General features: G+C 47.2%; 1 protein-coding gene across 2 annotated transcripts in view; it reads left to right on the plus strand.

Annotated features, from left to right (window-relative positions):
* pleca (plectin a) overlaps window positions 1-16,493 on the plus strand; it is a 183,516-nt gene that overhangs the window by 904 nt on the left and 166,119 nt on the right. Inside the window, exons 2-3 of one of the 2 annotated variants that reach the window (XM_075449162.1) lie at window positions 48-85; window positions 9,453-9,626. In XM_075449162.1, the coding sequence (XP_075305277.1) occupies window positions 48-85; window positions 9,453-9,626 (212 nt within the window). Of the gene's footprint in view, window positions 1-47; window positions 86-9,452; window positions 9,627-16,493 lie in introns of those variants that run through there. The other variant, XM_075449163.1, reaches the window with a different exon arrangement.

A 16,493-nucleotide genomic window follows, 5' to 3' on the forward strand; every position in this document is an offset into this window, starting at 1 on the left:
TGTAAGCTGATTCTGATTTTAATAAATTATATTTTTCTTCCTCGCAGTGACGGTGAAGAAGTCCAAACCTAAAGCTCCTGCTCAGGTGAGGAAATCTCTTTCTTTTGGGTTCCAGTCCCATCAAATGGGACGTTTCCTAAGAGTCTCATTCTGCTGGCTTCCTCTGATAATTCCTCTGCTCCTGCAATGCCCTCTTCAGACTTCAGATGTCCTCGTTTACTTAGGATTTCATGAGAGTGAGATGAGTTTCTTGTAAAAGTGAAACAGCAGCACTGTGTACGTCTGTAATCATGAAACTTTTTACACGCATTAAGGTTCTTTAAAGTCGTTCCCCTCATTACAGTACATATCTGTGCAGAAACGTCTGATTATAAACTGTAGATTAGACTGAATCTTTCAAATACTCTGAACTACATTTAGTCACTCTATCAAAGCTGGTTTATATATCTGTTTGGATATATTTCTGCTGTTTTAAACGATTATTGGAATCAGCAATATAATGTTGACTAAATAAGGTCGATTTAAAGGATACAAATTGAATGAAATGGGTAATTAAATGGTCACAAAAGTAGAAAAACACTAAAAATAAAGAGTAAAATGGGTTAAAATGGGTATTTATGCAGAAAAAAAAAAGACAAAATATGAAGAAAAAGCCAGACGGAACAGATGGGAGTTTAGTTTCTGCTTCGGGTTTGGTGGTGCGAGGCGTGGAAAGGAGTTCAAAAAAGCAAACTAGAATTATTTTCACAAAACTGTTGACAAAGCGCGGCTGAGCCAGATAACAAACTAAACTGACTAAACAAAACAATAGTGACGATGGACAAACAAGGAACTTGACTTAGCTTAGCTTAGCTTAGCTTATTGTGACCATGATGAAGGGTGTGAGGATCTGACAAAGTGAATGAGGAAACCTGGAAACTGAATACTGACTGAGTGCAGCTGAGGGGGAAAGCACAGGTGGTGTGAATGAAGGTGGTGGCAGAGCAACAGAAACTGTGGGGAAAGCATGGCTAAACTAAAGACTAAACATGAGAAAAACTTAAAATATGATAAAAAATAAGAAATAAACATGAGCTAGAAAACTTAAGACATGACAGAAAACTAAAACATGTTAAAACTAAGAACTAAACAGGAACTAAAACTATGGCGAAAGCCTCATGGACATGACAAAAAGATCAAGATCCTCATTCATTCAAACCTTTATTAACCCCGTTAAAAATCTTTATTCCAGGACTGATCTGATGGGCAGTTTAGGGCAGCTAAAACGACACGTTCTGCACCAAAAGTAATAATAATATGAGCCGACCAGCAACATTTCTGAAAGAGTTGGTCTTCTGGAAGGCCGTTTAATGTTGTTAACGAGTAAAAGAATTTAAAAATTGATCAGAAAGCTAACTGTTAACCAGCGTAATGACTTAATATTGAATGTAAAGTGAGTGAGGGATTTAAAAAGGCCGGCCGGGATGATCTGAGCTTTATTCTGTTGTCATGACTCAGGAGTAAGTTTAAACGGTGCCCGAACTTTGTTAGATCTGTTAGTTAAGATTTATACTTTATTGGCATGTAAATACACAAAGTTACTCCTCCGTATTTAACCGCATTCACAGCGCTGCGCAGCCCCGAGCCAGGGGCGTAGCTGGGCATACAGCGGTACAGGGGCCCGGACGCCCAGCCAGAACACCACCACCAACACTGCCTTACTGTATACAGAAAATCAGCCTGTACTGGATGTATAAGAACATTTATGCAAATTTGCATAAACCTCAACAGGTTTAACAGAGTTTCAGGCTATCTAAGCAATTAAAAACACCTTTGAGTTCAGCCATTTAGCTTTTCAATTCTTCCTTCTGTAGCTCATCAAATATAATCAAGTAAGCCTTTTACAAGAGGAAATATTACGAATGAATCTTACTGCAGAACAGTCAATAAATACTTCTACAAGAGGTAATATTACTAAAAATCATCACAAATTTCAAAAGATAGAAAATAATGAACAATATTTCAGTCCAGGTACTGAACATGTTTTAATCTTACTGCAGCACAGTCAATAAATACTTCTACAAGAGGGAATATTGCAAAATAAAAAGTAAAAATCTTAAAGGGTGATAAATTACAGTGACCTATAGGTAGGCATGAGAGTCCACACAACAGAGAAAATAAATCTCTCACCTCCCTCCACTTCATTCTCAGTTCTCCTTGTTGCTTCTGACTCCGTAAGAATTTCCTTACGTCCATCACCACGGTGACGGCATTCCATCAGTGTGTAGTGGTTCATATAGCCTACTACGCTTCGATTGGCAGAATGTGTGGGCTGCAGGATCTTACCTTCCAACTCTGATTTTGCGCGCTACGTGTCACACTCGGTCCATTCGCTGAGCATGCACAGACGCACCCAAAGCCTGCGAATACAACCTCTTCACTTCACTCTTTGGTAGACCTGCGCAGCTTTGGCTGAAGGAGGTTACGTGGTTGAAATAGAGAAAATCGTGCCTGTGTTATTATTCCTTGTCCGAAGGATGTATGTGGGAATTTTTACTGGGGAACCACGCACGAGCTGCATGGCCTCCCCACGAGCTGCACGGCCTCCCCACGAGCTGCACGGCCTCCCCACGAGCTGCACGGCCTCCCCACGAGCTGCATGGCCTCCCCACGAGCTGCACGGCCTCCCCACGAGCTGCACGGCCTCCCCACGAGCTGCACTGCCTCCCTACCAGCTGCACGGCCTCCCTACCAGCTGCACTGCCTCCCTACGAGCTGCACGGCCTCCCTACGAGCTGCACGGCCTCCCTACGAGCTGCACGGCCTCCCTACGAGCTGCACGGCCTCCCTACGAGCTGCACTGCCTCCCTACGAGCTGCACTGCCTCCCTACGAGCTGCACTGCCTCCCTACGAGCTGCACTGCCTCCCTACGAGCTGCACTGCCTCCCTAAGGCGCTAGCATGGTTGCCGCGTCTGTCACGGCGGTGTCGCACCGTGACGTCTAAATGACGTTTCAGGCATGGCGCTTTCCTTGAAAAGACGGCGCAGTGCGTTGTCGTGCACCTGTCGATTTTTGTAACTTGGCGGCGCCGAGAACAACGAACCGGATGTACCGATGTGAGACCAGGTAGGAGATGCGTTTGTACAGGCAGCTGTACGAAACTGCAGTGAAACAGCACAGGGAGCACGTAAACTCCCCAAACTGGTGCACAGAGATTGGGAGAACTTTGGGGAAAGAGGGAGAGTTCTGTAAGAATGTGTGGAAGAAGCTACGGGACAGATACGTGAAGGCAAAGAAGAGGGCAGAGACTCTGTTGATGCCGGGGACTTCAGACCTTCACCTCTATTAACTGAATTAAAAAATTAAAATGATCCGAAAACTGCAGCAGTATCATTAATTACAGTATTTTTGCTTTTGACAGCGGCATTGTTTTCTTCTCCACTTTCGTGGTTATAGAGTAGCGGTAATCTTAACGTAGCAGCGCCACCTCTGTGACGGAGAAAATTGCAACTACTGGCGCAACGACTTGCGCCACTATACATGGCGGGCACGAAATCGTGACGTCATCAACACCGCTCGCGCTAGCAGACGCGGCAACCATGCTAGAGCCTTTACGAGCTGCACTGCCTCCCTACGAGCTGCACTGCCTCCCTACCAGCTGCACTGCCTCCCTACCAGCTGCACTGCCTCCCTACCAGCTGCACTGCCTCCCTACCAGCTGCACTGCCTCCCTACGAGCTGCACTGCCTCCCTACCAGCTGCACTGCCTCCCTACGAGCTGCACGGCCTCCCTACGAGCTGCACGGCCTCCCTACGAGCTGCACTGCCTCCCTACGAGCTGCACGGCCTCCCTACGAGCTGCACGGCCTCCCTACGAACTGCACTGCCTCCCTACGAGCTGAACTGCCTTCCTACGAGCTGAACTGCCTCCCTACGAGCTGCACGGCCGCCCTACGAGCTGCACGGCCGCCCTCGGTTGTGCTATAAGAAATATTTAACGGTATAAATGGCGTTCCACTTGAAAATGTAACGAGATTCTTTCATTTCTTCCTGAGATTAACATGAATCTATGAACCAGATTTAAAGTTGTTCACTAAAAGAGTCTCAGGGTGCATTCTCTGAGAAGCCTGAATGTTTGACCTCGGTCCCGGTCGGTCTCTGGAGCCCATCGTAGGGAAAAGATGGCCACAAGCTGCGTGGGAACTCAGTATTAATGGCTGCAGGTTATTAATGTGTGGGAACACGATTAAATCCTGGTGATGATGATGAGTTCTGTGTGGGAACGTGGCAGCTGAACTGGTTATATCTTAAAGGTACTGCCTCCATACGAACTGCACTGCCTCCCTACGAGCTGCACTGCCTCCCTACGAGCTGCACTGCCTCCCTACGAGCTGCACTGCCTCCCTACGAGCTGCACTGCCTCCCTACGAGCTGCACGGCATCCCTACGAGCTGCACTGCCACCCTACGAGCTGCACTGCATCCCTACCAGCAGCACTGCCTCCCTACGAGCTGCACTGCCTCCCTACGAGCTGCACGGCCTCCCTACGAGCTGCACGGCCTCCCTACGAGCTGCACGGCCTCCCTACGAGCTGCACGGCCGCACTGCGAGCTGCACGGCCGCACTGCCTCCCTACGAGCTTCACGGCCTCCCTACGAGCCGCACTGCCTCCCTACGAGCCGCACGGCTGCCCTACGAACTGCACTGCCTCCCTACGAGCTTCACGGCCTCCCTACGAGCTGCACTGCCTCCCTACGAGCCGCACGGCTGCCCTACGAGCTGCACTGCCTCCCTACGAGCTGCACTGCCTCCCTACGAGCTGCACTGCCTCCCTACGAGCTGCACTGCATCCCTATGAGCTGCACTGCCTCCCTACGAGCTGCACTGCCTCCCTACGAGCTGCACTTTCTCCCTACGAGCTGCACTTTCTCCTTACGAGCTGCACTTTCTCCCTACGAGCTGCACTGCATCCCTACGAGCTGCACTGCCTCCCTACGAGCTGCACTGCCTCCCTACGAGCTGCACTGCCTCCCTACGAGCTGCACTGCCTCCCTACGAGCTGCACGGCCTCCCTACGAGCCGCACGGCCGCACTGCCTCCCTACGAGCTTCACGGCCTCCCTACGAGCTGCACTGCCTCCCTACGAGCCGCACGGCTGCCCTACGAACTGCACTGCCTCCCTACGAGCTGCACTGCCTCCCTACGAGCTGCACTGCCTCCCTACGAGCTTCTCTGCCTCCCTACCAGCTGCATGGCCTCCCTACGAGCTGCACGGCCTCCCTACGAGCTGCACTGCCTCCCTACGAGCTGCACTGCCTCCCTACGAGCTGCACTGCCTTCCTACGAGCTGCACTGCCGCCCTACGAGCTGCACTGCCTCCCTACGAGCTGCACTGCATCCCTACCAGCAGCACTGCCTCCCTACGAGCTTCACGATCTCCCTACGAGCTGCACTGCCTCCCTACGAGCTGCACGGCTGCCCTACGAACTGCACTGCCTCCCTACGAGCTGCACGGCCTCCCTACGAGCTTCACGGCGTCCCTACGAGCTGCACTGCCTCCCTACGAGCCGCACGGCTGCCCTACGAGCTGCACTTTATCCCTACGAGCTGCACTATCTCGCTACGAGCTGCTCTGCCTCCCTACCAGCTGCACGGCCTCCCTACGAGCTGCACGGCCTCCCTACGAGCTGCACTGCATCCCTACGATCTGCACTGCATCCCTACGAGCTGCACTGCCTCCCTACGAGCTGCACTGCCTCCCTACGAGCTGCACTGCCTCCCTATGAGCTGCACTGCATCCCTACGAGCTGCACGGCCTCCCTACGAGCTGCACGGCCGCACTGCCTCCCTACGAGCTTCACGGCCTCCCTACGAGCTGCACTGCCTCCCTACGAGCCGCACGGCTGCCCTACGAGCTGCACTGCCTCCCTACGAGCTGCACTGCCTCCCTACGAGCTGCACTGCCTCCCTACGAGCTGCACTGCCTCCCTACGAGCTGCTTTGCCTCCCTATCAGCTGCACGTTCTCCCTACGAGCTGCACGTTCTCCCTACGAGCTGCACTGCCTCCCTACGAGCTGCACGGCCTCCCTACGAGCTGCACTGCCTCCCTACGAGCTGAACGGCCTCCCTACGAGCTGCACGGCCTCCCTACGAGCTGCACGGCCTCCCTACGAGCTGCACGGCCGCCCTACGAGCTGCACGGCCGCCCTCGGTTGTGCTATAAGAAATATTTAACGGTATAAATGGTGTTCCACCTGAAAATGTAACGAGATTCTTTCATTTCTTCCCGAGATCAACATGAATCTATGAACCAGATTTAAAGTTGTTCACTAAAAGAGTCTCCTGGTGCGTTCTCTGAGAAGCCTGAATGTTTGACCTCGATCCCGGTCGGTCTCTGGAGCCCATCGTAGGGAAAAGATGCCCACAAGCTGCGTGGGAACTCAGTATTAATGGCCGCAGGTTATTAATGTGTGGGAACACGATTAAATCCTGGTGATGATGATGAGTTCTGTGTGGGAACGTGGCAGCTGAACTGGTTTTATCTTAAAGGTGCTTGGACACAACATTTATAGTCTGTTTTGCTGTAAACTTCTCAATATACTGAGTGAGTTTCAGGTCTGTGGGACTTTTTTCACATGTATAGCATGAATAAACCAGATTATATTCATCTTGCACTGGAAAATATGCCCCTCCAAAAATAACTAAGAAAAACAACAAATACAAGACGATTTTTCTTGAAATAAACAAAAAAATCTGCCAATGGAACTAGTGAAAATCGGTTTGTCAAGATTTCTTGAAATAAGATGTGATATTTAGGACTTTTGAGTTCAAAGTGATCTTGAAATTAGCTTAAAAACCTCTTCAAGTGTAAAAAAAAGCTTGTTTCATATGAAATTTGTTTTAAAGACTTTTTCATTAAACAAGATATTCCAGATGTATTGTATTAAAACAAGTCCCTATATCTGGCTGAAATGGTACTCGTTAGGCAGTTGTGTCTTATATTAAGTGTAATGAGATATTTTGACTAGAAATGAGACAAATATACTTGGTAAGACTTTGATTTTTTTCCATTGTGGGATGAATAAAAAGGACATCTTGCAGTTTCCTGTGGCTGAGCACAGCATCATAGTTGTTAAAAGAAAGAAAAAGTGGATTTTTCTTCTCAGAGATTTTCACTGATATCTCATTAAAAGGAGTTTTAATGATATATTTGAATGGCTATTTTTACTCCTTGTTACTGAATTTGCCATCACTAACCTGTGATCACACATTCTCACACCTTTGGATCTTGTGGCCGTGCATCTGTTCTGCTGACCGGTTACACCCCCCCGGCCTCCAAACTCCCCAGATCCTGACCTGAGTCCGGCCCAGCTCGGTGTTCCTGTCGTTGGCATCCTTTCTGTCGTGCACTCTACTTCATGTCCTGCAGTCTGTCATCTCACTGAAGTGGCATCACTGAGACATCTGTAACTACTCACTCAGTGTGTTTTGGCACCGTCGCTGTGAGGGTTGGACGAGCACTGTGTGGTCATTGTGTGCGATAAGCTGAAGAGACTCTCTGAAAAAGGGCTCCATGAGTGGAGCTCTTTGTCCGGTTGGCACCAACAGGCCGCCAAAGGTCTGTTTGCTTGTGAGGTCTCTGTGGAGAACAGAGCCGCACACGGACGCCACTGCAACGCAGTGACCATCAGTCACAGGCTGTCGGCCCCCGTTTGGAAATCATGTCCTCTAATGCAAGGTGTTCATCTTTGGGGGACCATCACTGTAATCTTTGTAAATCTTTCTGTAAATGTTACGTCTGATCGTGGGATATGATGGCAGTCTGAGATCAGACCAGGAGGATGAAGGTTGTGCGTTTATATTAGGGCTGGGCGAGTTAACTCGTTAATTATTTAACGTCGATAAATATTTTATCGCGCATTAGTGCAGGTTTTATTTTTTTTTCTTATTATTTTTTGGGGCTTTTGTGCCTTTTAATGGAAAGTTCAGAGACGGGAAGCAAAGGGCAGAGAGAGGGGGAACAACACGCAGTCGAATTGAGTTGGATTTCACATGAAACAACCTTTTTTTGACATTTAAAGAGGTTTTTAAGCTAATTTCAAGATCACTTTTATCTCAAAAGTCCTAAATATCACATTTTATTTCAAGAAATCTTGACAAGCCGATTTTCACTAGTTCCATTGGCAGATTTTTTTTTTGCTTATTTCAAGCAAAAACGTCTTTTATTTGCTGTTTTTTCTTACTTATTTTTGGAGGGGCATTTTTTCCAGTGTATTCTTTATTTTATTATTGTTTATTTATTTATTAAAGTCTGTTGCTCACAGGCTTTTATTTTGTAAAAGTCTGTTGCTGTCTGCTGCGGAACCGGAAAAGAAAGTAATCGGCGGATCCACCAAACATGGAGAAGGGTACGGAACTTTTACTCGGCCATTTTCATTTTAAAGTTCTTCCAGACGGCGGAGTCGACAGAACCAAAGTCATCTGTAAACACTGCCAAGTTGAATTGTCTTCTCAGCGTAGTAGTTCCAGTCTAAAATATCACTTAAAGGCAAAACAGACAACTGATAGCAGCAAGTCATTCAAGGAAACAGACAGTGGAGCGAGGCTTCCACATAAAAACTACAGAAAGATGCTGATGTTAAAAGTGTGTTTGCACAACAAATGTTATGGCACTTTCATTCATATGGCAGCACATTTAAAATAAAACTAAATGCTAAAAGCTATACACTACTTTTGGATTCATTTTTGGATTTTGCGTACAAATGCGATTAATCGTGATTAATCAGGGAAATCATGTGATTAATTAGATTAAATATTTTAATCGTTGCCCAGCCCTAGTTTATATCTCTAGTTGTGAGGAGGAGCTCAGCAGCCGTGCGTCTCTCTGCAGAATGAGAAGGATTTCATGATGACTGCATGAAACAAGAAGCCTGTTTGTTGTGTGTCACTCACACATTCTAAGAATTTAAATCCAGGGCGTCGCACAATCACTCTTTTCAAAGACGAATGCCCCAAAAACACTTTGCTGACGATAAGCCCGAGCCCAGAGGCAGCGAGGAGGAACTGACGAGGGAAGCAGCCTCTGCACAGATCTGATCCTGCAGATAAACCTTTGAATTGTCCGCTTTCCTTCTGAGGTTAGAGATGTTACAGATTTATTCCTCTCTGGGGAGAAAAGCTCATTTGTTTACCTGACAGCTCTAATCATAATCAGTGTCCGAATAAAGAAGCCTTTGTCCAGCTCAGCCAGACAACAAGAGCTGCTCTTTAAAATGTTCAAATCTGAACTCTGTTCCACTTTAGTTGCTTCATGTTGTTGCAGCGGCTGTATCCTTGGGCAACAAACCCTGTAAAAAAAGGGATTTGTCTCCCATTTTGAAGTTTTTGCTGATAAAAATCTGTAATTTAGGCTTGAATAATAGCAGGTAAACAGTGAAGGAAAATAACGAAATGCTGCTTTTCTTTTCCAGAGGAAGAAAAAGCAGAAAGAGAAGCCTGTGGCTTCCTCCCAGTCTGAGGAAGTCGTGCTGAAAGAGCCCGCGGCCCATGAGCTGGAGGCCCCGGGTCCTGCAGCGAGGAAGAGGAGGAAGAGGCGACCGCTCAGAGCCGGGATGGAAGCTGAGACTTCAGGGAGAACAAAGAAGGTGGGGCCAAGAGATCTGTTTCCTGTCATTTTAGAACAACTTTCTCCACTTCGTTTGGTCTGAGAAGCCAGTTTGGGAGCATCTGAGTCGGGCAGATTCAGATCCATGCAGGTATCTGTGTTCCGGCTCACATTTAGAAACCAGTTCAGGTCCAGTAACAGAAGCAGAACTGGTTGAGTTTCAGCAGTAAGACTCATCAGTTAATCTTCTATCTTCACAGGGACTAACAGGTCTTTAATCAGTCATAATAAGCTGTTTAAATCAAGATAAGATCAAATCAAATTTATTTGTGGCACATTTCATGTACAGAACAGTTCAAAGTGCTTCACATAAAATAAAAGCATTGCCGCAGGGAGTGGAAGAAGCATTAAAAATGCATAAAAGAATATAAAGAGAAACAAATAAAATAATTTAAATGAATTTAAAAACCAGCAACAGTCCAGATAAGTTCAAAGATAACGTGCAGATTTTATGCATAGACACATGAGAAAAGAAATGTTTTAAGCTGGATTTAAAAATGTCTCCATTTGGTGAAAGTTTAATCTCCACTGGCAGTTTGTTCCACTTGTTTGCAGCATAACATCTAAATGCTGCTTCTCCATGTTTAGTCTGGACTCTGGACTGGACCAGCTGACCTGAGTCCTTGGATCTAAGAGCTCTGCTGGCTTTATATTCTCTGAACAGATCACAGATGTAAACCATCAGCAGGCTTTTAAAATCTATTCTGTGACTGACTGGAAGCCAGAGTAAAGATTTTAAAGCTGCTGTGATGTGTTCAGATCTCTTAGTCCGGGTTAAAACTCCAGCAGCAGCGTTCTGGATGAGCTGCAGATGTTTAATGCTCTTTTTGGGAAGTCCAGTTAAAAGAGCGTTACAGTGATGGAGTCTACTGGAGACGAATGAATGGATGAGTTTCTCCTGGTCTGTTTGGGAGAGGAAACTTTTAATTCTGTTGTTTCTGAGATGGTAAAAATGATGGAAGATGGAAAATAAAAGCTTCAAATGTCACTTTAACAAAAGCAAATGTGCTTGAACCAAGGCAGGATTATTTGTAAAGTAGCTTAAAAATGACGAATGATCTCTCAACATGTTGAGCTACTTTTGGCATTCATTCATCTTAAAGTAGAGCTTTAAGGAGCTCTGGAACACATATTTGGACACAGGCCACTTCATTGGGTACCTCATCGCTCCTGGACCAGGCTGGACCACTTTTTGTGTTCAGAACTACTTCAATTCCTTGTGGCATCGATTTAAAAAAAAAAAAAAAAAAAAAAAAAAAAAAAAAGACCCTGGAAATGTTCTATATAGATTCTGGTCCATACTGACACCCCAGCTTCACAGATATGCTGCAAATTGGTAGACATCCCGCTCTCCCGTAAACTACACCTCTAACGGGCTCTCCTGCCATGAGATTTGAAGCCAGTGGAGGCCTTTTAAGTGCAGTGAACTCATTACATTTAAGAAACCAGCAGTGAAATGATGAAAAGAAAAGAGCCATTCAAATATGGGTCCACTTTGGCAATAAAGGCAAGGACATTGGCCCAATCCCAATGCCCAACCTCTTTGTTTTATAAAAGTACGGCAAGTTTATTTGTACAGGGCGATTCAAAGTGCTTTACGGAGACATTAAAACAGTAGAAATAAAAAGCATGATTTTAAATTTCAAACAAAAAAGAAAGAAATAAGAAAAATAGATAAAATCAGTCGTTAAAATGTGATTAAGTTTTGAAACTCAAGCTTCAGATTTGGAGCTTTATTCAAATGCAGCTGAAAATAGGTGTATTTATTTAATAATATGTATATCAAAATCAAATCAAATTTATTTCTATAGCACATTTCATGTACAAACAATTCAAAGTGCTTTACATAAAATAAAAGCATTGCAGCAGGGAAGCATTAAAAAACATAAAAGAATATAAAGAGAAAAAAAAAAAATAATTTAAATTATTAAAAACAAGCAACAGTCCAGATAAGTTCAGAGATATCGTGCAGATTTCATGCATAGACACATGAGAAAAGAAATGTTTTTAACCTGGATTTAAAAATGTCTCCGTTTGGTGAAAGTATAGCAAACTATCATTTTGACATGATATGAAATCCTTCTCATGCTTTTTTAATGGTAATACTGTTTATTTAAATGGTTTTAAAGTGACTCTCCTGCCATTATTAGTTTACAAATAAACTCTTTTGTGTTCCCCAAAACAGCACTTCCAAGCTTTTCCCATTAAAAGAAACATTCATGGTCTGAAAATAACTTTAGTATGACTCCAGCTTCAGTAAATGATGAATAAATATGCTAATCTGGTCCGTTTTGGCGACCTCAGAATCGGGTCTCTGCTTTTTGCGGATGATGTGGTTCTGTTGGCGTCGTCGGGCCGTGACCTTCAGCTCTCGCTGGAGCGGTTAGCAGCCGAGTGTGAAGCGGCTGGGATGAGAATCAGCACCTCCAAATCTGAGACCATGGTCCTCGGCCGGAAAAGGGTGGAATGCCCTCTCCGGGTCGGGAATGAGATCCTTCCCCAAGTGGAGGAGTTCAAGTATCTCGGGGTCTTGTTCACGAGTGAGGGACGAATGGAACAGGAGATTGACAGGCGGATCGGTGCGGCGTCTGCAGTGATGCGGGCTCTGCACCGGCCCGTCGTGGTGAAGAAGGTTTTTACTCGATTTACCGGTCAGTCTATGTTCCTACCCTCACCTATGGTCACGAGCTGTGGGTAGTGACCGAAAGAACGAGATCGCGAATACAAGCGGCCGAAATGAGTTTCCTCCGCAGGGTGTCTGGGCTCTCCCTTAGAGATAGGGTGAGAAGCTCGGTCATCCGGGAGGGGCTCGGAGTAGAACCGCTGCTCCTCCGCATCGAGAGGAGTCAGATGAGGTGGCTCGGGCATCTGGTTAGGATGCATCCTGGGGCATCTGGTTAGGACGCCTCCTGGGGCATCTGGTTAGGACGCCTCCTGGGGCATCCGGTTAGGACGCCTCCTGGGGCATCCGGCTAGGACGCCTCCTGGGGCATCCGGTTAGGACGCCTCCTGGGGCATCCGGTTAGGATGCATCCTGGGGCATCCGGTTAGGATGCATCCTGGGGCATCTGGTTAGGATGCATCCTGGGGCATCCGGTTAGGACGCCTCCTGGGGCATCCGGTTAGGACGCCTCCTGGGGCATCCGGTTAGGACGCCTCCTGGGGCATCCGGTTAGGACGCCTCCTGGGGCATCTGGTTAGGACGCCTCCTGGGGCATCTGGTCAGGATGCCTCCTGGGGCATCCGGTTAGGACGCCTCCTGGACGCGTCCCTGGTGAGGTGTTCCGGGCCCGTCCCACTGGGAGGAGGCCCCGGGGAAGACCCAGGACACGTTGGAGAGACTATGTCTCTCGGCTGGCCTGGGAACGCCTCGGGGTCCCCCCAGTAGAGCTGGAGGAAGTGGCCGGGGACAGGGACGTCTGGGTTTCTCTGCTCAAGCTGCTGCCCCTGCGACCCGATCCCCGGACAAGCGGCAGATAATGGATGATGGATGTCATGCAGCTTCATGTCAAAAGAGACGAACTATCCCTTTAACATCATTAGGTAAGACCTCATGAAGGCTTACAGAGTTTTATCTCAGCTCATGCAAAGCAGCTGGAAGTTTCAGGGTTGCTCTAATGTTCTTCATGTGAGGGCAGTCGGAGCTCCGCTTTGGGACTGCAGGTGGCGCTCTGCTCACTGTCGGATATCCACAAGCATTCCATTGTCATGAAGAACCTCAAGTTCTGTTTGGACCCCTTTAGTTGGGATGCATAATTATAGAATAATTACTACAGGACCCTCAGCCCGGCGGGGACAGAGCTGGCACAGGCGCCGGCATTCAGGCCGGATGACACCACCCAGCCGCCACCCTCCACCAGCCCCCCAACGCCCCCGTGCGCACTGATCCATTCCGCCACAAACGAGCGGTCTCTCTCAGTGTTGGGATTATGTAAGGGCTCAGCATGGCAGTTTTTAATTTGGCTGAAGTTGACCCTGAACAACCTGAGAATAACAGAACAAACACGGAGCAGAGTTCTAGGTTAACTGCATTTTCCATGCGCAGGCAGAGGCCAACCGGCAGAGAACCCCATCACCGCCACAGTCCCAAGCAAAGAGGAGCAGGTTTAACTTCAAACTGCATTTTTAGAGCCTTCAGCTCCGTGTCATGGCCTGTTTAAAGTGATAGTTCGGAGTAGATTCACCCTAGGGTCATTTGAACCGTGACATCCAGCCAAGTAGCCCACCCGAAGTTTTTTCGATATTGGCTGAACATCAGCTGAGTTACTGAGTTATCCCGAATAGCTTAGTACAAGCGCTAATGGAACCTGGCAGTATCTCCAAAATTACCACACTAAAATCACATGCTATGACACCAAACTTCTACAGTAGTACAAATATGGTCTGTACTCACAAAACGATGCATTTGGAAGTTTGTACATAGTCCAGGAGTTTATTATTATCAACACAAGCCTACTAGCTTCTCTGCTGCTAAAGCTGTGTCGACGTCACTTCCTTGATCTGGGAGCTTCAAAATAAGATGAGGGTTGATCTACTACTGTAGACAACAAAGTATATGCTATATTCTACATAATTTTTTTATGAATTTTTATGTTGTCGAGTTGTGAATTTATTTTATCAATGGAGAAATTGAGCAGCCTTGCTTTGTTGTCTACAGTAGTAGATCAACCCTCATCTTACTTTGAAGCTCCCAGCTCCCTGAAGTGACGTCGACGCAGCTTTAGCTGCAGAGAAGCTATCAGGCTTGTGTTGATAATAATAAACTCCTGGACTATGTTCAAACTTCCAAATGCATCGTTTTGTGAGTACAGACCATATTTGTACTACTGTAGAAGATTGGTGTCATGGCATGTGATTTTAGTGTGGTAATTATGGAGATACTGCCAGGTTCCATTAGCGCTTGAACTAAGCTATTCGGGATAACTCAGTAACTCAGCTGATGTTCAGCCAAGATCGAAAAAATATCGGGTGGGCTACTTGGCTGTAGCCTGGCTCTCACGCAGACCCTTCGTGCTTCATGCATCTTCGTTACACTTCGTGAGCTCGCTCGAGGGTCTGGGCACGCCTTGTTGAGCCCGAAGTCTTCGGTTACCCCATAAACGGGCCCGCCTCTATGCCTAGATCCAATCACAATCGTGGGGCGGGGTGTTAACAGATTAGCTGCTGCTAGCTCCTGCTTTGCTCGCTGCTGTTGTGTTTTGTTTATTTTCCACCACAGACCGAGAGACTGGTCGCGCTCCAACACGTCACGTCCGCTTTCGATATGATTGGTCGAAGTAGTACGTGACACACACATTGAATTCTCCAATCAGGTTCGAGAGGTTTTTGAATACAAGCCCCGCCTACTCACAGCAGAGAACAGCTAGGCAACCGACAAAATTCCAGATGGATGAGAAACAGCCATCTGCGTGAGAACCAGGTTAACTTGGCTGGATATCACGGTTCAAATGACCCTAGGGTGAATCTACTCCGAACTATCACTTTAAATGTTAGGGTACACTGCTCATATTCATGCATCTCTATCAGTTCGCTTAAAATCTGACTCATTTGATTTCTGCAGATCTTCTTAAAGCCCTTTTTCCCTCATTTTGACCACAAAAGACCTTTTTAAATCTGATAATACTGAAAGTTTTACTGGGACAGCAGGTCAGACAGGTGCTGAGCTCAGCACTTCCGCTCCTCTAGCTGTAGAGTAATAATAATAATAATGATAACAATAATAATAATAATAATAATATAATTATATAGTTTTTCCCTCTCAGACTTTATATGAATCGGGTTTAACCCCTCAGAACCAGAACACGCTCTGAGGGGTGCAGCGTGTCACGAGCCGCAGCCTCCGCGCACCGTCATCAGCCCGACCTGAGTGCAGTTTTCACGTGCATGCGCACGGACTGGAGAACGCGGACAGATCTCTGCTCTCATCCCCATCTGAATCCGTGTCTGCAGCTCCGCCACAGCTCCGCCGGCTCCGCTGAATGAGCAGGGCTTCTTCCCCCTGCAGCCCGGTCCTGATCTGAGCATCCCAGCCCGGACAGCACGCCGCAGCACGCCGCAGCACGCAAGCGCGACTCCCGCTGCGGATGAGGATGTCCAAGTTTGAGTAGCTTTCACTGCGGAATCCTTCTCCTCTGCGGTTCACCTGGGAAACAAACGGCCGACATCCTGGATATTTTTGGCGTGAGTAAACCTGGAAAACAGCTTGTTCATGATTCGGGATTTTTTTTTAAAAAATTTTTTTGACGCAGTGCTGACGCTGTTCATCACATGATTTAAGTGCGCGTTTAGATTCTTAAAAATCAGAAACGAGAAGAAGTGAGGCTGTCCAACAGCTGCTGTGGGCTCCGGCATCACCGCAGCTCTCAGGTCTGATCTCAGGTCTGATCTCAGGTGTGGCAGCAGGTGACCTCAGCAGATCTGGGTGGGGGGGGGGGGGGGGGGGGGGGGGGGGGGCAGCTTTGTCTGCAGACTGCCAACCAGCAGATCTACTCCTGATGAAGTCCTTCAGAGGCTCCCAGCGCTGGCTGTCAGTGTGATGCAGTCACTGTCACTTAATTCAGCTTTTGTTCCCCTCTCAGCTCCTCAGAGATTGAGGGGCATGCTCTCTGACTCTCTCTGGGGTTGCCTGGTAACCGTGGTCCAGCCTGATGCCTTCTGTCTGCAAAGAAGCAAACCTCTCTGAATAGTAATGGGTTGGAACATAAGCTTGACTAAGAAGCAACTCAACATCACAGCTTTTGTTTCTGATATTACTCAATTGGAAGTCAAATATCCCACCCACCGCAGCACAGTGGCTAAAAGATGTTGTGTTATTTTTACGTTTGGAGAAGATTTAATTTGCAATAAG

The sequence above is a fragment of the Odontesthes bonariensis genome, chromosome 18 (genome assembly GCF_027942865.1).
Source record: "Odontesthes bonariensis isolate fOdoBon6 chromosome 18, fOdoBon6.hap1, whole genome shotgun sequence".
NCBI classification, from domain to species: Eukaryota; Metazoa; Chordata; class Actinopteri; order Atheriniformes; family Atherinopsidae; genus Odontesthes; species Odontesthes bonariensis.